The 22,205-nt window shown below is 42.0% G+C and overlaps 1 protein-coding gene across 1 annotated transcript in view; it reads right to left on the bottom strand.

Annotated features, from left to right (window-relative positions):
* The window catches only part of otofa (otoferlin a), a gene marked incomplete at both ends in the record, with an annotated part of 141,530 nt that overhangs the window by 32,492 nt on the left and 86,833 nt on the right, over positions 1 to 22,205 (bottom strand). Inside the window, 18 exons of the mRNA XM_080744973.1 lie at positions 1,032 to 1,224; positions 1,802 to 1,954; positions 3,069 to 3,185; positions 3,655 to 3,745; positions 4,534 to 4,634; positions 5,083 to 5,203; positions 6,660 to 6,846; positions 7,320 to 7,428; positions 8,703 to 8,926; positions 10,348 to 10,534; positions 12,015 to 12,201; positions 12,915 to 13,074; positions 13,403 to 13,487; positions 13,729 to 13,791; positions 16,012 to 16,143; positions 18,120 to 18,174; positions 18,867 to 18,996; positions 20,335 to 20,408. Coding sequence (XP_080601099.1) covers positions 1,032 to 1,224; positions 1,802 to 1,954; positions 3,069 to 3,185; positions 3,655 to 3,745; positions 4,534 to 4,634; positions 5,083 to 5,203; positions 6,660 to 6,846; positions 7,320 to 7,428; positions 8,703 to 8,926; positions 10,348 to 10,534; positions 12,015 to 12,201; positions 12,915 to 13,074; positions 13,403 to 13,487; positions 13,729 to 13,791; positions 16,012 to 16,143; positions 18,120 to 18,174; positions 18,867 to 18,996; positions 20,335 to 20,408 — 2,369 coding nt within the window. The remainder of the gene's footprint in view (positions 1 to 1,031; positions 1,225 to 1,801; positions 1,955 to 3,068; positions 3,186 to 3,654; positions 3,746 to 4,533; positions 4,635 to 5,082; positions 5,204 to 6,659; positions 6,847 to 7,319; positions 7,429 to 8,702; positions 8,927 to 10,347; positions 10,535 to 12,014; positions 12,202 to 12,914; positions 13,075 to 13,402; positions 13,488 to 13,728; positions 13,792 to 16,011; positions 16,144 to 18,119; positions 18,175 to 18,866; positions 18,997 to 20,334; positions 20,409 to 22,205) is intronic.

The raw sequence follows: 22,205 nt of genomic DNA, 5'->3' as shown, positions 1-22,205 counted from the left end.
AGTCAATAATGTACAGTCAGCAAATCTTGGACAAATACCCACACATCCTTCAAGGGTACAAGTACACACACACACACACACGCACGCACGCACGCACGCACGCACGCACGCACGCACGCACGCACGCACGCACGCACGCACACACGCACGCACGCACACACACACACAGATAAACATAGAAACCAATTCCTTACACACACGATACAATACGCTACAATAAGTCAAACAGAAGTAAACAATCCATCTAAGCCAAATTACTGAACCGGAGAGAGAACAAAAAGTCTCTGTGCCTTTTTGTTCTTATGAATAATTTCTCTATCGAAGCGCCCTGGGTATAATAATAACCTCGCTGCACTGGTGCAGGCCCACTCCCAGTCCCAGATAGTACATGCACATCCAAAAACTAATTTCAACGGGTACAGGATAAGAAATATATGGGGTATAGTACAGAATGGAATATCGGCACACCGTTCTTGCTGCTCCCAACGTGAATCTGATTTGTACAACAGTATCGACCTGTGTGGTCTTTCTCAGGTAAATAAAGGTTAATTAAATGTATGTACCTGACAAAGACCACACAGGAAGAAAAGTGTGTGGATATTATATTCTTTCCCTGTAACACAGCACTGGTATATACACAGTAATACCCCACGTGTTAATGTAACTATTCGTAGCCAGGTGGTCTACCCAGGGCCTGCAAATTATGGAAGTAAGTCGAGCTTTGGACAACATTTAGTTAAGAGTAGTATTAAAAGTGTGTTTAGAAGAACAGACAAAAATGTACAATGTTGATTGTACAACCTATGGTTCAAGAGTTATAGACAAAAACATGAAGCGGCCTATTAATAGCACCACCATGAGGCCTATTTTGAAAGATTTGGGGCATTCCTTGGCGTACTGGGAGTGTCAAGCAAAGTTTTCACGCTGATCGCCCCAACGGTGCCAATGGCGGACGGAGAGGAGCGGAAAAACATCATCTCCATCCAGCCTGGCAGGGACAATGACCACTGGTGTTTATACAGTGAACCTACTGTTATAGACCAGGCTTATAGGAGGAACAGACTGCAGGCCCGGTCCGCTTCTGCCAGCTTTGGTTTCTTCAAAGCCGTTGGGCAGACCACTGAGGAAGTCCTTCCTCTGCTTGTTCAAGCCCAGCCAGAGGTAGAGCTCCAGCTTAGCCTGTACCGTCCAGCCCGCAGGTCCAAACCCCTTCTTTCCTGGCAGCTGCGGATGTATAACGATTATAAGAACAATGAGTGCAATATTAAAAGGTTTTTATTGCAAAATGAGAAGTCCACCATTTAGGAAAAAGTGATACCTGCTCGTATAAAAAGGATTACTGATATGAAAGTGAAGCCAGACATGGAATATTGCTTAAGTTGCTGGCAGTCTTAAGAACTTTTATGAATATATGTATTAACTTTTGTGAGCTTGGCCATACATCTATCTATTGCTTGAAATATGAATTTCATTAAGCCTGCTTTTCATCTACAGTACGTGAGCAGCTTTTAATGTGACTGTGAATGCAGTTAACGCAAAAATACTATAAACCCCCTACCTGTATAATATAATAGACCTAACCTAATCTGAACTGTATTGGCTCAATAAATGATATATACCAGTGGTGGGATCGGATGATTATTGTGCTAGATTAAAATGGAATAGGAGTGAGTATAAAGACAGGAGCTGCCACTTGGCTGAAGCTATACTCTCTGTGTTGATATCACAACCAGTAAATTACATATATAGGGCAAAGAAGTATGTAGAATCTAAGTGGTTTATATTATAGACACAACCTTACCCTGAGGAAAACTGCATTGACTTTGCCACAGTCCTTGCCCGTCTCCTCGTCCACTATGGAGTACAGGATGTCTTTGGAGGGGATGCGGGCGTAGGCAATGCGCTTGTTGTTGCTCATCATCCAGATGAAGACGTCTGGGATGCTGTGCTGGGGCTGCGCAGAGGGAATGGACGAGAGCGCATGGTTATCTTCTCAACTGTTAAAGTTAGATATAAATACTTTGCGTAGTACTCGCAATTATTTGATAACATTTCCTCACCCACCTCACACACATTTAAAGAGGTGGTGCCATAGTTTTGTACTTTTTCTGTTTTTCATGTGTCTAGGAGGTTGAAAGTACTTCATTAGACCCCCTTATGTGTTTTTTTTTAGAAATGATGTATTCTCTTAGTATTTGTTTGTTTTCTCTTGGAGGCTGCCACCTTGTGGTGAAAAGTGTCAGTTAAAAAACACAGATAAGATGACATCACAGAATCAACTCCTCCCCTATTTACCATTCACCCAACACTGTGGGGTGTGGCTATATCAGCTGGGTCACCACCCACCATGCCATCCATGCATACTTAATGAACTGGGGGTGTGTCCACATAAAAACCCAATTCTAACTCTTTCTGTATACTTTTTTGGAAAAAATCTTCCTCCTAGTCTAATCATAATACCTGATAATCATGTTTTATAGGGGGGGGAAATCATGGCACCACCTCTTTAAATATCATCCTGTCCAGTAGAAACGAGGCAAGTTCAGCATCTGTCTCCAACACTAACACGCCTGAAGCTCTCATCACCACCTTATCAATTCTGCTCCTATATTTATTGTAGTTATCCCTGCCAGGCCCAACGGCCGAAGGCCAGAGAATATGATTTTGCCCCTGTCCGTTTGTTTGTTAGTCCATTTGTGAACAGCTAATTTCAGGCACTACTGGACCGAACGGTGTGAAACTTTGCACGCACACTCTCAGTAAGCCAAGGAAGAAAATCTGCCCAAATTTTTCAGATTCATACATTAATTAAAATAACATATTATCCAAAATAAGGATGCCAGGTTGAAAGTGGTTAAGATGTTTTATAAATAATTAACCAATGAAAAGTACTAACAAGACAAGTAACACCCAACAGCATCGATATACTGTATATATTTCTCTTCTTAACACAGTTCCTGCCTCTTTTCTCACAGATGGTGTTCTACGACATTTGATTTCAAACAGATTCTGTGCGACTTCACCAAGCAGACATCTAAAAAAAGACACACGCAAATTAATCTCTTTACCTCGTCGGCAAGGAAACGGAGCCTTTGCAGGAAGTTCTGCACCAGCTTGAGCTTGTCTTTGACCGTATTCTTCTTCACCTGAGTGCGAAGCTGCTTGGCCTGCTGGCCCATGCTGTCCTGTAAGGAGACAGGAACGTGGGCACCGTCATCAGTCATTATCTCATGGTATAAGACATGTGCATGCACTCAGGAACACACACGCACGCACGCACACACACACACACACACACACACACACACACCAAGAGTGGAGTCGACCTACTTTTGCTTCAATTCCCTCAAATCAGGAAGAGAACTTTTAAAAAATGTAAAATCGTTTGCAATAAATTGATTCTCCCGTCCAATCTAGCACCCCATTATAGGGAACGAAGGCTTCATAATTAGTAATTTAATGGTATGGTAGCTGTAATATATATTGAAATTACTTCCTACACTACAAACACACTGACTCGGCTCGTTCCCTGCCTTCCTCATTTCTGTCTGTCTGTCTGTCTGTCTGTCTGTCTGTCTGTCTGTCTCTCTGTCTGTCTCTCTCTCTCTCTCTCTCTCTCTCTCTCTCTCCCTCTGTCATGTCATACCAGCATACCATTTCTCTTATGCAGGACTTGAGCCTTTCTCTGTCCAGTTTGGTCTTGCCTGCGTGGTTCCCATCCTTGTTGGCCAGCGTCACAAAGCGACTGGACGTGACAGAGGAAAGGAGACAAAGTACACTTATTAACAGTAGAGACACACGTCCACTTTTCAACGTTCAAATCAAATTCCTCACAGTGTTACTGCTATGTCCTGATCATCACGATAAGAAAGTTAGATAACCTAGATCAGGGGTCTTCAACAGGGGGTCCGGGACCCCTAGGGGGTCCTTAGAGTTACTACAGGGGGGGCGCCAAATCCATGTGTGATAGGATAATTATTCTAAATTAACAACTTGAATCGCTATTCCAAGGAGAATTTAGCTTGAGCTTGTAGATCGGCTATTTTCGGCAAATAGGTTTGGTGTAGAGGTAAAAAAGAGCAGACCAAGTACAGTACATATTAGTGAAAGGTCAAGTTTACAAAAATCGACGATTTAAGTGGTTAAATGTCTGAAAATAAACATTAACATGAATCCAACATAGACTGATGACAGTGCGGTCAAACAAGTCTATGAATCTATCTATGAAATCGGTGAAAATCTGCATCACACATTTATACAATATGTAGAGGGGGTCCCTGTTTCATCGCTCTCTCAGCAAAGGGGTCCCTGGCCTGAAAACGTTGAAGACCCCTGACCTAGATAATGCTCCAACATGACATTATATGGACTTTAATGTCACAACCACATGCTTTGCTGTCATTATAGTTCGATATTATCAATATTTTCTCTTGCACTAATCAATATTGAAATATCCATTATCGGCCCAACTCTACAGCCTGATACATTATGCAGAGGCATTCCATACAGATCATTACATAAAGCAGAATATACCTGCAGCCAACACTCAGCTCCTCCAAAACTCCCCGGAGTCTTCTCTCTGGAAAGGTCTTCTCGGTCTTAATGATCTCCTGAACGTCATTCAGGCCCTCTTCCTGTGGGAATAACACATGATACAATAGCTGCAGAAATAGCTGCAAAATACACAGTTCATGCATATTCAAGACTCATTTGGTGCTGTGGTGAAATATTCTTATTATACTGTATGCAATGAGATGTATTCTACTCCTATCTATATCTACAGTATCTCCTGTTAGTACTAGCTTCTGCACCGCTACTGACCACTCAGTGATCAATAAGGTTTTATCTGGTCTTTTTGTAAATGTATTGACTTTTTTTTATTATTATTCCCATCCATCTACCTATTAAATCATGGATACAGAAATCAAATGATTTAAGAATGTAGACTGTAAAATGCTTAGTTCCTTCAAGCGTAACCAAATGGACCTGTGAAGGTCTATTTGGTTACACTTATAAACTCAGAGGATTTTATGGTGAATCTATTCTATACTGGCCACACAATGAAGAACTGTGCTTACTGACCAGCTTGTCAGCTATCTTGTCCATTATGTTGGAGTTGTACAGCCGTCTCCTCTGGTCCTGCCACCAGCTCTTGATGTAGATACAGGGCTTCTTTTCCAAGTACGGAAGGTGAAAGTAGTTCCTGGGCAGTGCGACCAACCATGAAAAAAGGAATAAAACGAATGAGCTGGAACACAGCCGGAGAGCCACAAACAGGACCCTAGTGATCAATTCAAAGTTAGTACAAATTGTCTGAAGAAGTTCGGTCTCATGCTATGATTCAGTGGTTCCCAACCTTTTGTCCTTGGAACCCCCTTTTTACACCAGAGAGAAGCTGAGACACCCCCAAATGTGTACGCACGCACATACGCTCACGCAAGCACAAGTCTTTTTCAACCACTTGTCTTAAGCCCTACATACTTCTTGTATGATGAATGGCAAAAATAGAGTTTCCACATGAATTTCAGTGAATTTCAGTTTCCTTATTCACTTTGTTTACAGCATAATATCTTGACTTAATATCTTGCTGATTCAGATCGAGGTAATGATGCCTAGATAGACCTTATGGCTGTGACAGGATGGTGCTTGCCCATGAAATGCACCATGGGAATTGTAGGAACACAGAGAAAGGTCAAAACAGACAGAAAGGGGAATCTGGATTGCATCATAAATATTGTTGTTGCTGATCTCATCAGCTTCTGATCATTACTGTTTTATTGACTGTGAAACACAAATTGATTTGAAGAGCACTACAACGGTTATGTGCTGAAACTTAATCGAGTAGCAAATTGTTCTCTAATGCAGTGAACGAATGGAACCGTGCCCATTTGGTTCCATTTATACACCTTTGGGGTCTGTGGCCTAATGCAGAGGTTCCCAACCGCGTGTGCCACCGGTAAGCAAGAAGGCGGTCAGGAATTACAGATTTATGGATTGTACAAATATGCGCAGGCAACGTGAGTCTATAACCTAGCGTCACCACCAAGATTTTCCACACAGCAGAGCACCTACTTCCTTGCTACTTCCGTATTGCATAACAGTGACATCAATGATGAATCCTTGTCATCTTTATAACAAGCTTCAAGTAGTATAACGGCGTATCTATGTGTTATTTCAGTGTTTTGTCCCATGTCAGGATTGTTATTTCATGTCAACATTCAAGTACAACTATCAGAAGATGTAACCCAGGTAAAGTAATGCGTCACTCTGCAAGTTTAACTAAAGTTTTCCACCTGTCCAAAGTCAAGTCAAGTCAACCTGATACAGAGTTACAGACATTAACTTTTTTAATCAACATATCCTTGATGATAACGCCATTTAGGTCAATGATATAACATTATGTAATGATATAACAATATATAAATAGCAGCCATTCATTGACTGGCAGTCAACTTCTGCGTTTTGTGATTGATGTCTGACTACCCTGCCCCTCCCGGCCGAGTAACCCCCGGGTCCGCAATCATTTTATGAACTGCACAGCCAGTCCGTCCGTGGTAACAGAAATGTTTCGATCCCCTGACCTAATGCATAGTAAACTGGGGGTTCTTGAAATGAAAAGAGTTGGAGAATCACTGCCCTAGTGATCAATGCCCTCAGACCTGTCAGTGATGAAGGGCTTCATGGGGGGAGTGGACGACACAGAGACCAGATCGCTGTCTTCATCTGCCTCATCCTCACTGCTGTTCTGGATCAGCTCAGACTCCTCCTCTTCACTCTCCCCGTCTTTTCTCTTCTTGTTCGACGATGCAGGCTTACTTACTCCGTCTAGCTGGTTACCATAGTTACCTGGGGAGAAAGGAGTGCAGTACTGTAAGTTACTCAGTCAGTGAAACTGTCTGTTGACTTCATTTAAGTATTTCATCACACAATGTTCCAGAGGCTACATCGATGGTGTCATTAGATGGTATCAACATCAGTCAAATTAGATTAGTCTCAAGGTTCAAGGTGGTTTTTTATTATTACATCTTGTGCACACCCTCGGGTACATAAAGAGTCTAACTTGTTTTTGTTCGATTCCTTCAGACAGTGTGGCAGTATGGGTAATAATTATACATTTTTAATGTAAAGCTCCCATGCCTAAGCGTAAAGTGGGAATGACCCTGCTAATGCCTGCTAACTGTGTGAGGTTTCATGGACTAAAGTGGCTTAACTGCCCTTAAGAGCTTTTACTAAAGCAGTGCAATTTCACAACCACAGTTATTACACTAACTCAAATAAACTCGCCTGAATAAAAGAAGAAAGAAATCGGCTTAACTTACCGATCGTAACTTCAAAGCTGATTTGTTTGTCACCAATCTTCCTGTCAATCATGGTGGCCTCCAAGAAGGAGCCAAACAGAAAGAACTCGTCTATTTTTCCTGTGGCACTCTGAGGGAGAGAAGAAGAACATGAAACATTTTGGACCCTGCTGCCCACAAAAATCCACTTTGTTAAGCAGTTGCTGAATAAAAGAGTGTGATTTATTTTACTTAACAGCTATAACTTATCCAAAACATTGTATCTGTACTGTATGTTTCTGTCGTCATGTGTATAATTCTGATGTTATTCAAGAAACACGCCATGAAAGTTTAAAGGTATTTAATGAAAGATTATGAGCAAAGAATAATGAATCGGGAATGGGAGGAAGAGATGGATAATGGCTAGGGGATGGGAGGAGGGGATGTAGGTTCCAGGGAGGGTCGCTGCGTGATCGTCTGCACCGTCTGTAGATGGAATTTGTCACTGCTTCTTGTTTTGGATGGTGTTTTTATGCTCTGTGCCAATCCATTCCTTTCCGCCCTGGGAGCAAATATACTAACTAACAAAGGAACTAAAATAAAACGTTTCTCTCCTTTGATACTCATTATTTTGAGGCAGTGTAGTGTGAAACATACGCAAAACTTTTTTTCCTGGTGGATAAAGGATTTGTCATTTTATTATGTATTTTTCTGAAAGCCCGACTCACTCTCCTTCTTGGCAATACATCCCTAACCAGGAGCTGCCCCCAGGGTAGTCTGCTACAGTATGAAGGATATAGAGCCCCCCCGTGGTAAGCATTCACAACCTGACAGCCAGGCGTGGTTATTTCCCTAATGAGCAGTTAACAACACAATATAGAGCAATAGATCTGTAGACATCAGACCTTTGATGGCAGACGGATAAAAGGGCACAACATCCTGAGGCTCTCATAAACTACATTACTGGACCGCAGTATTGCTTTCACCAGAGGATAACTTTCAAACTAAAAACTGAATTCAGAGAAAGTTTGAGTGTGCCGGCTGCCCTGCTACAGTAGGTCAGGTGAGGCACTGAAGACCACATGGGGAAGTACAGTGGGGAAACCCATGAGAGATCAGAGTACGTCCATGTACAGTAGGTGTGTTTCATTGCTCTGTTAGCATCTCAGGCACTGTCATGGATCATGATTTAACCACAAACAAGTACTGATTGTTACACACACACATGCACAGGGTGCCGAATGCAATTATCTCCATGGAGGAGATTAAAAACAATCAGGGAAATTTTATGACAATGAATTAAGCTTAGTCAGTCACAGGTCAATAATGAGTTACACAATATACAAGCCAGTTAACGAGCCCACGAATGCTACTGTAATTACCCAGCGACCACTCATCCAGCCAGGCCAATGAGCTGCTGCTCACCTCTGAGATGTTGGACACGGGCTCCACCAGCACCTCCGTGGAGCTCATGATCTCTGCGTTGGTGACGTCCAGGATCTCCATGGCGACGGAGACCAGGAGGCGGGCCCTGAAGGACACGCCCTCGCCCAGCCCCTCGTTGAGGTCCTGGTGCTCGTCCATCAGGGTGTACTGGCGGGTGGATCCATACATGTTGACCCAGGCTGGGCCCATGGTGGGCAGGAAGCCTGGAGGACCAGGGGGGGAAAGGAAGAGAAGCAGATGGCATGATGGTGGTGTACACTAACTGAGTACATTTATTTAAAGCTGTGATGACAAAAACAAGGTAAATCAGGTTTATCTGCTAGGCCAGGGGTCTTCAACGGTTTCAGGCAAAGGACCCCTTATTTGAGAGCGAGATGAAGCAGGGACCCCCAAAACCTGTTCATAGATTCCATAGTTTCATTTGTGTTTTCAGATAATTAACCAATTGAACCGTCAATGCTTAACAAACTTGACCTTTCACTATGTACTTAGTCCGCTCTTTTCCCCCTCTACACCAAAGCTCTTTGCCGAAAATAGCCGATCTACAAGCTCACAACGCCGCGGCCTCGCGCTGCTATTTTTGGCAAAAGTTCTCAGAATATGGACACTAGGGTTCAAGTGGTTTATATAAAAAAGGAGAAAAATAACTCTGAGGACCCCCTGTTGAAGACCCCTGTGCTAGGCTAATATTGTTGATGACGTCACGCCGCTACTGTACAGAGAGTACAGTAGGGGCGTCTGTCTCCCGGAGAGAGCTGACTGCCGTGAGAATGCGAATTGTGATAACAAAAATGTAAACTAGCATTTAGAGGTGTAAAAATGATGAAGATTCCACAACTTCATGAGACATTTACCGCAAAAAATGTTTTCAACAAACTAGGCGTCAAAAATGAGTTTCCAGGCTCTCGCTTTTCTCCTCCCATGCTCGGGGCATGTTTCCTGCTCTCTAGTCGGTCTCAAGCAACGGGAGCATCGTGGAGCTCTTGACAGTTCTGCATGAGTGACTTCTCCTCCAACACGTGTGTGTGTGTGTGTGTGTGTGTGTGTGTGTGTGTGCGTGCGTGCGTGCGTGCGTGCGTGCGTGCGTGCGTGCGTGCGTGCGTGCGTGCGCGCGCGTGTGTGTGTGTGTGTGTCTTGTGTGTGTGTCTTGTGTGTCTTGTGTGTGTGGTCGTGACAGAAATTAGACGTTTTACAAGCTCACAACACGTCGCAGGCGCAACAAGTTGTGAGCTTGTAGATCATCTATTTTGTGCGCAGATCTACAAGTACATCTGCATTTTTTTGCTGAATGTGGCCTATTTTAGTTGAAAGTTTATCTAATGTGTGCCCACTTTGACAAGCCCAGAATAGGGACATTCGGTTAAGTGGTTAATACAGTGCATTGATTGACAATCTATTGAATGTTAACATAACTACACAGCCATCATGATAGGGTCATAAAGGTCATCTTGCTCCAATGACCTGATGAAAATAACGAACCTTCAACAAGCCATTCCAGCAGGGCTAATTGCCACATACATGTAATAAGACAGTCTAGTTTAGACTGGCTAATTAATAAGCCTGACAACAAATCAATGCTACAGTACTTAACCACACTGACACCACATTTCAAGGCGTATTTTACCTTTGTCGCCGTCATTGGATATCTTGCGCAGGTCGATGAAGTGTGTTCCTATGGCAACGTCGTTGACCTTATCAGAGTCTCGTATCTGGACTTTCATGCGTTTGCAGAGTGGAGGGAACATCTCAGTGAAGATGATCTGCTCGTTCCAGACTGGCTCATAACTGCTCTTCTGGACTGAAGTCTTCCCCTGGGTTAACATAGAGTTACGACACCAAATCACACACTAAAAATCACACCCGTGTGAACAGAGCAGTGGAGGCTGCATGTGTGTGTGTGTGTGTGTGCGTGTGCGTGTGCGTGTGCGTGTGCGTGTGCGTGTGCGTGTGTGTGCGTGCGTGTGTGTGTGTGTGCATGCATGCATGCGTGTGCGTGTGTGTGTGAGAGTGAGTGTGCCTGGCCTGAACAACAGCGCCCCTCCCTTAACTTGTGTGGTCATTAAAGGTATTGCAGGCTACATACAGACTCAGGCTACATACAGACACGCACACACGGCCACGTATAGGAGACGGTGTGACCACCGCTCAAAAACAAAAGGCTGTAGTGCCTAAACTTTGGAATGCTCTTGTGAGCTGCAGCCTCTGTGGAACAACCTTAAAACGCTACAATTTGAACAAGTTTCAATCATGCTACATGATTTTATGTCCATGGTTGTGTTGTTGTCCTGCTTGAGATGAATTCTACAGGCTTTCTCTGCTTCAATACCTTGTTTTGTTTTTAATCTCATTGTATGTGAAGCAATTTGTGAGATCTCTCTGTGAGAAGTGCTACATAAATAAAATGCCATTACTTACTTAGGCTACTTATAACTACTTTATAACTGTAACAAAGAAAGGGTCGAACTCGTTCTTCTGCTACACCACAAAAATGTGGAATGCCTTACCGAAGGCCATAAAGGAGTGTGGATCACTAGCATCCTTTAAAATTGCCCTAAAAAACCACTTACAGGCAGCAGCCGTTCACAACTGGTAAAAACCTAGCCCAACCCTACCCTCCCTGCCCCTTCCTTGTATATACTGTACATACTGATTGTTTAGACTTACTGTTACCTGCCCCTTCCTTGTATATATTGTATATACTGTACTTACTGATTGTATAGACCTACTGTTTTCTTTTTTTCTTTACATATCTACTGCATAGTACTGTGTTCTATTTGTCTGTCATTCAATGTTATATGAGATACTTAAATGGTTTCCTGTTGAAATAAGCTTAGTCTTTTCATGGATCTCCTTTTAGTAGACCTTGTACCAGTGAACTGTACCGTCATGAATCTGTACATTTTCCTATGCAAACTTCTAATAAAGCCTTCAATCAATCAATCAATCAATCAATACTGTAACTGTACTTGAGTAGAACTGTAGGCTAGCACCACTTTACTGACTACATTCAAACATCAATATAAATATTTTAATTTAATTTAGCATTCAGTAACACAACCGTTCTGGACTTCTCTACAGTACTTTATATATCCCTGGCGCAACTTTAATGATACGACTGATAATGGAACTTTCCAAAACAATTGGGCAGATAATGAAGTATGTAAAAATTACCCATGAATTTATTTGCAAGAGATAACTAGAAATATGCACAAACTTTTAGAGGAACAGTCATGGGATAAACAAATGATAGAATTGTGCGTCGTAAAAAACGTCGAATGAGGAGAGACATACTTTCTGCCCAGCAAACTGCACTTGTACGTAGGGATCTACAAGGTCTCGATTCTCTCCTATGAAGGCCTTCTTCACATTGGCCATGATGCTGGTGTTCATTTTAGGAAGACCCTCGGCTCGGTAGATCTTCACATAGAACCTGGCCCACTGTCTCTCTGGGGGGACCCCCTCAGGAAGCAATAGGTTCCTGTCAAATTCACAAGGGGGGAAACAATTACTGTGATGAGGAATAATGGATCACATGCTACTCAGATGACAAACAATACTGTAAAAAGTAGCAATAACATTTAGTTACTGTGAAAACACAGTTATAAAGATATAGAGACTTGGAAAATGATTGAAGATGATAGACTTGCCTTTGGGGCACATCTTGAAACAACGTTTGGTGTTGTAAATCACATTGTATTGTTAATGTACCGTAACTAAAGAGGCATTTCAATGACATTCAGGGACATTTAGGAATCTGAATGTAATTTACTTAGTTTGAGTATCCCAGTGTTTTATAATATAAAACCCCCCATAATAAACGACCCCCAAATCATAAATCATATCATATTTGAACTTGGGACCCCCCACAATGATCATATTTGAACTGGGGACCCCCAAAATAATTCAGACTCTGAAAATAGCCGATCTACAAGTTGTAGGTTGGATATTCTGGGGGACCCCCCCCAAAATCATGTGGGGACCCCCTGGGGGACACAACCCACAGGTTGAGAACTACTGTTTTATATGACAAATTAGAACATTCAGCAGGTACTCCTGACACTCACTGACTAATATTTACCAATATAAGGTAATAAATCCAAGTCCAATATCATTTTAATGTGTCAATACTTCATTCAGGGTTCATTTAATTTGTCTTTTACACAAGTGATGTTTCCCCTAAGTCCCACTTACCCTTCTATGTCATCTTCGTCTGTCTCGTTGGCCTTATGAGGTGTCTTGATGTTGTCACCCTTCCCTACTACAGCGATGTCACATTTGATGTATCCTTTACAGCCTGCTGTGATGCCATCGGGGTCAGACATCATGGCCCACTTGTGGTAGAACTGGTGCTCTGGTAAGGATGTCAATGAATGAGTCAATTGATCAATAAAGCAATTTTAATTGCATTATTTAATTCATCCTCCTCTGCCACTAGACTGTTGCGATAAGCCTAGCAACAAAAAAACAACATGGATTTGGAGGCACTTAAATAATAATAATTTCCACTTTGCTGGGACACAATGACTTAGAAAACCACAGCTGTATTTTGACATGTGGCAATGTGACATATGAATGATATGACGCACATTGAAAGAAAGTGTACGATTATTGCTGATTATTGCAAACGATGTTGTCATTGACAGACTAGATTAACATTTAAACCAAATCTAAAAGCTCACCAGGCTGAGAGTAAACTGTCCCGACATCCATTTTGAAGGTACCAACCAAGGTCCCACTGCGTAGAAGGTTCTTGGAGTGAATGACCTAGTTAGAAAGAGCGGAATGTAAAATATTTAAGTACTATATAGGCCTACATGGTTGTCTTGGAAACTGCACTGACAAGAACATACTGTAACTGGGAATGTTTGATAGAGAGAGCGAGAACGTATAGACGACATGGCAAGAAATGCAAGGCAAGCCTGTCTATAATGGCTGAACTACTTCATTGAAGTGCATCAGTTTTGTATTATGCACATACAGAACTGTATGGTAGTGATTTACTTACTGAGAGCTTGATGATCTTGTCAAACATGACATCTGGTGGGACGTGGAAGTCAAAAACAAAATACTGGAAAGAGAAGAGAGAAGTCTGTCAATTCAAAGAGTGTAACATTCTGCATCTGAATGAGCTGTTCTCCAGCTTATGTCTGGGAACTCATTACATTTAATCATATTAATTTGATTTAATTGATGATCCCATCTAAATCTCTTGAAGAAATCTGTACCAGTGACTCTCATTAAGACCTTACAGGAAACCTGCTATCTGTGGGTTTATGTTGAGATTCCCATTCATGTGGAGCAGAGGAAGTCTACAGTACACTGACAGTGCAGTGCAGTGCAGTACAGTACAGTACCCAGTACCGTATCGCATGGGGAATCTCTTAACAAATCTGAAAGGAATATCAAGGCAATAGCCCATTATCTGTAGCACCCAGAGCAGAGCATCTTTGTATTTCTGTCCTTTAGAAATAGAAACAGAGGACTGTACAGAAAAGATAGCAAAGTAAATAATGAGAGATTATGTATGGATATTTTTTTACTTCTTTCCTGTATTAAATTGGCTAATGGGACGGCCGGCGGGCTCTGAAGGTCTTTGCACGGAAAAAAGCAGACCGGTCTGAATTTGTCCACATTTGGACAATATTGTCAGTTTTTTCCGCATGTAAAGGCCTTGCCATCACCATAAACCAACGCGATATGGCCATACTGTATATTGGCAGGACCACGGTCACGTCATTCTGACTCAGACATAACCATAAACAAACCCAATACGCCCATATATAGGCATATATATATATATATATATATATATATATATATATATATATATATACTAATGACATGAGGGATCTCTATATATGGGCATAAAAGGGAGAATGACTGACAGAATCTAATACCTTCTACCTAAAAAAGAGGGAAATGTCACCAGGATAATTTCCTCCCCTCAGCATCACATCCCTAAAGAAAAAAAATAAATAAAATGAACTATCCCTGAGTCATGAAGGTATCAACCGTACAGAACACACTGGAGCAGCCATTAAGGTTCTCTTCTAAGCATTATGTAGCCCCCATAGTTAGTACAGCCAAGACCCAGCACACAACAGCCCTGCCAATCCGGCTCATCCCTATTGGCACGAGGGGTTGTGTGTTGGTCCGGCGAGTGGGAGCCTCGGGTTCAATCCCCACTTCCGCGCATCACTACAATGTGGTGTAGACAGCAGGACGAGGAGCGCGATATCCTCCCGCGAGGGACATGACGGACGGTGTGTGCGGCGGTCCGCGGCGTGTGAAGTGTGAAGCACGAGGACACGCTCCAAAGATTGGGGGGTGATTATAGCCTCCATAGTTAGAAGTAGAACAGCCAAGATCCAGTGCACGACAGCCCTGCTAATTGGGTTCAGCCCTATTGGCACGACGGGTTGTGTGTTGGTCTGGCGAGTGCATGGGAGCCTCGGGTTCAATCCCTGCTTCCGCGCATCACTACACATACAAACAAACTGACATCTCAATGCAATTTCGAAAGGTCAGTGGCACAGACAGTATATATATTTTTTTTATTATCTTCACTACACTAGGTTTCACACCTCACAAGGGCCTTATAGACCAACAGAAAGGATCAATAATAGATAATAATGCTGCTCCACAAAGACAGGGCAGAGATAAACACAACCCTCACCACAGTTCAGCACCTCTGGCAAACAGAGATGAAGAACTCCTCTTTCATCTTGTACTGTAGGGAGAGTTTTGTCGCAAACCGAGAGCTCTGCCACAAATTGATTGAGTGAATCAGATTAAAACTCAACACTAAACATCGGAAAAGTATTAGCCATACAAAATAATGTAAAAAAATATATATGGAAAATTGAATTTTGTCAGGAGGGCATGTTTTTCTTTAATGAATATTGAATTCCACCAAAGGCAACTTTGAGATATTTTCGGTTATTTCAACGACTCAGCCTAATCTAATTGAAAACGCCTATTTCTAATAGAAATGTCAGCTCGTCTCAGCAACAATTCTCTGGGTATTGATGATGTTTACTACACCTCAGAGAGTTTTAGTTCGTCTAACGGTATGCCAGTAGAACTGCTGATGTCATCATTATGACAGAAGCCTCAAGCTTTATAGTTGTGATTCCTTGGAAGCAAAGGGAACCGCATCAACAGTACAAAGTAAAACGAAAGTTACGTATGTAACTATGGTTCTATGAATCCCGAATGGCACTCATTTCCATAACAATAGAGCTCAGTCCCAGAGGTACTTGGAGAGGTAAACAGAAAACAGACTCACCTCGTTGTAATAGGGGCAGTTGGTAGACTCCTTCATGGAAGTGTACTTCTTGTCATCTCCAATCTCCACACATACCACCGGGTCCATGTTCAGGCCCAACAGCTGCCTGGCCTCGATCACTGTGATGCTGATCTGAAGGGAGACATCGGGAGCACCAGAAACGGACTACATAAGCAAGATCATGTAATCCCACCAGTGACTGCCAAGTGTTGTGTATGCTGTCATTATGAATCAAGCCACTGCACAGTTAATAGTTTGATGCATGTATACTTTGTCACTTTGTCCTGTGGTAATCATTCCATGTTCTCCCCCGGCTCCCCCGGGCGCGTCGGGCGCTGCGTCAACATCAACGCTGGGAACACCCCCTTTTTAATTAATGAAGGGTGCTCCACTGCCGGCGTCAATGTCGGACGCTCAAATTCGCCCCGGTTCATTTTTTTACGCCGTGTGACGCTGGCACGACGCCGTCTTTTTGTTGGAACCCTGGCCTTAGGTTAACTCGGCATCATGTTCCCGAGTAAACACATGGTAGCAAAGTCTTTCAGATCCTGGCACTGATTACCACAATGCTTAGACAATTACTTCCCTTCTAACATTTCATGAACTAAATGCATTCATCCTAACACCAGGCAATATAGAATTTGGTATTACAGTTCCTTGGCCTGGCTGTGATCATTCTCTGAGACTGAATAAGCGAGTTCATTCAGTGTACAAGGAAGACCAAAGGTTTACAGCTTAAAGCAGTGTCCCAATGGCTTAATTATTCCTGATGGAAACAGCTCGAGCACAGACAGTGGAAAGAAAGCAAACAGAAGACATACTGTAAATTGTAAATCTACATACACTAAGCAGGCATGAAGTATTTTTAAGCTCTGCGGCTATTGAAAGGAGCTGTGGTTTATGCTATCTAGGCCACTGGCTGACATGGGAGGTTGGGTTGAAAACACAGCACACAGAGTTGGACTGTGTTGCACTAATCAGTACACCATGCCTCTGTTCCAGCTGTACATTGAACTGTACACCCTCATTTCTTTATGGCTTTGTGTGGGCAGCCAGCTTCAGTGATGGAAAAGAATGAAAAGATGGACTTGAACAACCACCCACCATATGCCAAATTAATTTCATTTTGAATGTAATTATACTGATACTGTATCTGGTACCACCCACCTTTAGACCAAACATGGTTAAATTCTCTTCCTACTGTACTGCCACCAAATTGTGGAATGCACACCATCCCTTAAAAAATGCAGTGTTTTTTCATTTACTTTTTTCCTTAATTTTTATTGTATTTTTCTTTTATTTATTTTTTTCCCCAAAATAATTCATCAAGCAACTTAAAACTGTCGGGGGTGCTCCCCAAAGGCTCAATAGACGATAAAATTACCCAAAACCTTTTTTTTAATAACTATACTTCCATGGCCAATAGCGAAATGTTGTTAAAACACAAACATGTCGTACGAGCTGCAAATGAATTTACATAAAAACCAGCCATCCTTCAAAAGATCTTGACAAATAACATTGGTCTATAGTGTTTACAGACGAGTGTGCAGGGACCGTCTGCAATAATCAGGTCATATTACATTCCTACGGCACGGAAAGAGGTGTTGTTTGTGTTTGTCACAGAAGTTTAATTGAATCGCTGATTATTTCCCACTCAAATGTTTCCCTCCAAACACACTGGGGAGGCTTGTCTCTCCTCGACAATAGAAGCGCCATCAACACTCCCTCTCGCTCGTGTAACTATCCCCTCGTCCATTCTCACATTGAGCGGTTTGGGTTGAATCGAACATTACACTGACTTAACTCAAGGCAGCTGGCAGAGTAATGTCCGTTGCCTGTCAGGTCCTACAGACTAATGTCTAGATAACGTCCATGTTACAGTGCTTTGTCTGAAAGGTACTATAGTTATACAACACTAAATCAATGAGACACACGCTGAATAGAGGTTTAACCTCGACTACCTCTCAGTTTTTGTTCTCCCATTGCTCTGCGATTGCAGCTGTTTGGCTCATCCTGCTCTCAGGCAGAAAACACAATAGACACGCACGCACACATGCACACACGCACGCACACACACACGCACACACACACCAGGCAAGTACACACACCTGATAATCCACCGGTCTCCCAGAACTAGGTTCTATCTTGATATCTGGCTTTGACCTGGAGGAGTAGAGGCATATAATACTCATTAATAGTCATTTACATTGCAAGGGCAGAATATTACATTATCAACAAATGATATACCTTTGTGGCAGAGCTATACTGATATGGTGCATAATGTTCACTCTTGCGGTCAATAAAAATAGGGAGAACATAAATAGAAAAATGTGACGTGTTAATACCGGTAAGTCGTTAAAATGATAATACACTGCAACACTGCAGATAAAAAAGTTCTTGGACAACCACTTGACCATTCTCCCTATATTGCAATATTTGGCACTGTGCCGCGGGAGGTTACACTAAGTAACGTCAAGGGTAATGTCTTGGCCTTCTGTACATTGCTGGCCAGAAGGCTGCTACTTTTTAAATGGAAAGATCCGCTTCCTCCCACTTATTCACATTGGGTTAGAGAGGTCATGCAGTTCATTAAGTTGGAGAGAATTGTATTGAAGAGAACTGTAGCTGCAACATAGTGCAATTTTATTTCTTTTCTTTTCTTTTCTTTTCTTTTCTTTTCTTTTCTTTTCCTTAATGTGTACATGTTTTGTCTTTGTCCTGTGTTTTCTTTCCTGTTATGGGTCTGAGGGGTGGGTGGGTGGGGATTTTACACCGTGCATTTTTTACTCTCTCTGCGTGTGTGCGTGCGTGCCATGTACGTGTGTGCGTGTGTGTTTGTGTGTGTAGAGGTGGACCTCTTATTGGAGACGTTGGTGGTGACAGCAGTGACTGAGGCCAGGGACATGGTGTCAGGGTCCAGGGCTCCGCCCATACGCATGGCCCTCCTGTCCAGAAGATCCTCCATGTCAAGGATGGCCGGCTCATCTAGACAGCAACATAACACAAGTGGTATAAATTAACACCTGGAACGCATTATTACGTATCATTACTATATGCTTTAACTATTATAAAATAGCAGATATACAAGCTTGTAGATCGGCTATATTTTTGAAAAATCATGAAAAGTCTTTGAATATGTTGACCCGATTCTATAAATCTTCTTCTAAAATCATTCTTCCAAACCAGTGGTTCTCAAACTTTTTCATGTCAAGGTCCCCCAAAATTACACTGGCCGCCGACTCCCATCTCAAAATAATGTGTTGTTCCAGGACCCAGAAGCAAATATTTGAGTTACAAATGTTCGCTTTTTAAAAGATATATTCAAAGATTTACAAAAGAATTCACGATTTTTCAAAAATAGCAGATCTACAACAAGATAATATAACATTAATATTAAAAAGATTATATATTTAAAATTACATGGTATTTTTTTCTTTAAAACATTTTGTTTTTATAGTGAAGCCAATAAAAGTACCGGTATACTACATTGATTCCATTGATCCAAGCCGGAACGGAACACCTTCGATTGATTGATCGTTAAAATAAAAATAATCTGAAAATGCACATGGCATAGCCCACCCATCTGAACGTTTAAGTGGTTAGATCGGTGGTCCATGAACATAACATAACATAACAAACATAACAAAAAAAAGTTGGGAACCACTGCCATTGCCATTGTACAAATTCCATTTGTACTGCACTCTCAGTGTTACAGACCTGTTATGGTCAGGCCTATCTCTTTATGTGTTTCTGGTCATATATATTATTGTCTTCTCATTTTGTATGTCCATGGCACAAAGAATAACATAGACAAAAATGTGCACAACAAGCCAGCATGGCGATGACCCCTGCTTCTGATGCAGGTAATGCAGCGTGACTGTGTGTTCCCTGCAATTCATTACAGGGACATTGAGCGTAACCAACAGCAACGATGACATCCATCAATAACAGCACCAAATCAGGTGGAGTTGCTGTCAGCTTGCCGGTTACTGCAGCGTGAAATGTCATGATGCAACGAATGAGTAGCAGGAGGATGTGCAACTGACGTGGCTACTGCTCAGCTGAGCCGTCAGTAACATAACAGCATCATGCATCAGCTCTATAATTCTGTTCCTCATCACAAAATCTGCAGAGCCATGTGGTTTTGCCATTCAACAACTTCCAAAAACATTTCTTGATAAATGGATTTCATTTCGTTATTTGGTCACATCCATTATTGCCAACAACAAAACACAACAGTAAAATCCTCAGAGTAGATTAGAGAGTTAAACGAACACTCATGATTTTACTGTGTAGAACAATATCATGATTGTTGTTGTTTACCTGTTTTCTTGTGGTCATCTTTGGAGATCTTGATCTTTCCGAGCTTCATGGCAGACAACACTCCCTTCCCTGCTCTGATGGAGGGCAAAGACAAAGAAGTGGGAAGGTAATAGTGATTAGTCCATGGGTTTTCAAAGTGATTATGATCACTATGAAATGTGACATATGTCATATGACTAGTCATATGACAAATGTGACATATGTCATATGACTAATATGATTAGAGACAGGGAAAGTGGCAAACATAGCAGCTCTACAAGTTCAACACGTTGCAATGCAATATGTTGTAGATCGACAATTTTAGCTAGATTCTTTTTCACTTCAACTATTTGGCGGTCCCTGGCATGGGAAAGTTTGGGAACCCCTGGTGTTGGGGAGTTTGCACTGTTCAATGGTGGACTTTCAGGGGAAGGATTATTCCTTGCGATTGACTGTGCAATGTGGCGTCCTTGCTCTTGTCTCCTAGCTGTGCACTGGGCTGGACTCTATGTACATTTGTTTATTAGTCTCCCAGTTGAGACTAGACTGTTTCCTCTCCTTACTGATGAGCAAAACTGATCGCTCGCTGTCTTAATTGATGACCACTAGGTTTAGATAGAAACTGGTGTGACTCGGACTCTCCTATTTTGAAAGGTAATCTGGACAACTTCTTTCTAAACTACTCTGTTCGGGTTCTTTTATCTTCTGTTGTCATGGTCTCATGCAATGGTGTCATGCTAACATGTGTCAGATGCTTTTATATCAGGTATCGGACTATCGGTATCTGTGTTACATAACGTGCTGTGATGCAACGTTGTGTGCTTGTAGCTGTTTTCACAATGTTCTTTTTTGTTGTAGCTGTTTCCCCCTTTTTAAGTCATTTTTCAACAGCCACAGCCAAAGGCTACAGTATGACTATTTGGGGGTCATACTATACATTTTTGTCATCCAGCATTTCAAGTGAGTTGATTTACTTCCCTCCCCCTCCCTGCCGCCACTCCACGCCGTCAATCACAAAACAATGGTTTGGCAGGCTGGCATTATCAGGATCGCATATCAGAACAATGACAAAAGGGCCAGTGATGTCACCAGCAGGTTGACAAAATGAGGGGCCTTAATAATTTAAAATGAGTGTGACCCTTTCAATTTGCCGTGGATATGGATATACAGTATGATAGTGAACTGATGAATGAGACGTTTTCTGTTTGTTTCCTCAAGCGTGGAGAATGAAGCAGTGTATCAGAGTTCAGTTCTGCTTTGATCTTCCTGTGCATTATTCAATTCTATTCTAGCCCCTGCCTTTGCAGAGATGAAATTAGATGATCTCCCGATGTTGTGGCAAGGTCTGAGCCTCATTGACTTCAATTATAAAATTAAGTTAGATGTAAAAAGTATAAAACATATGTGAACATGTGTGAAAAACAAATAAGTGGAGGACCTGGAGGTACCTCAGTAGCCTACTGGGAATGTCCACAAAAGATTTGGCACTGATCAGTCCAGAGGATTGTGAGATTAGCCATAGACACACAGAGTTCTATACGGCTAGACTCCTGCTGTGCCATGCCATGAAAAGGTTAAAGACCCAGGAGAGAGCAAGCATAGTAGTCAAGAAACACTTAAGAACTGCTCATCAAGTTTAAGGTCACAAGCGTTTGCTGTCAATTGAAATCAAAGCCAAACACACTCAAGTCTAATCTTCTTTGAACATCACCTGCTGCCTGCTCACACAACCAACCGCAAAGCCCAGTATGCATCCGTACACATTCAAGTTTAAATTAAACAAAACTGTCAGGTGCATGTTCCTGTCACCTCACAGAAAGCAACAAACATATAAAAAAAAAATAACAATATGTGTTGAAAATTAAGCAATATGTTCAAAGAGTAAGTAGTCC

This window comes from Nannobrachium achirus (assembly GCF_963921795.1).
Source record: "Nannobrachium achirus genome assembly, chromosome: 16".
NCBI classification, from domain to species: domain Eukaryota; kingdom Metazoa; phylum Chordata; class Actinopteri; order Myctophiformes; family Myctophidae; genus Nannobrachium; species Nannobrachium achirus.
The sequence above is the reverse complement of the archived record's forward strand: the minus strand, read 5'-3'. Positions and strand labels throughout refer to the sequence as shown.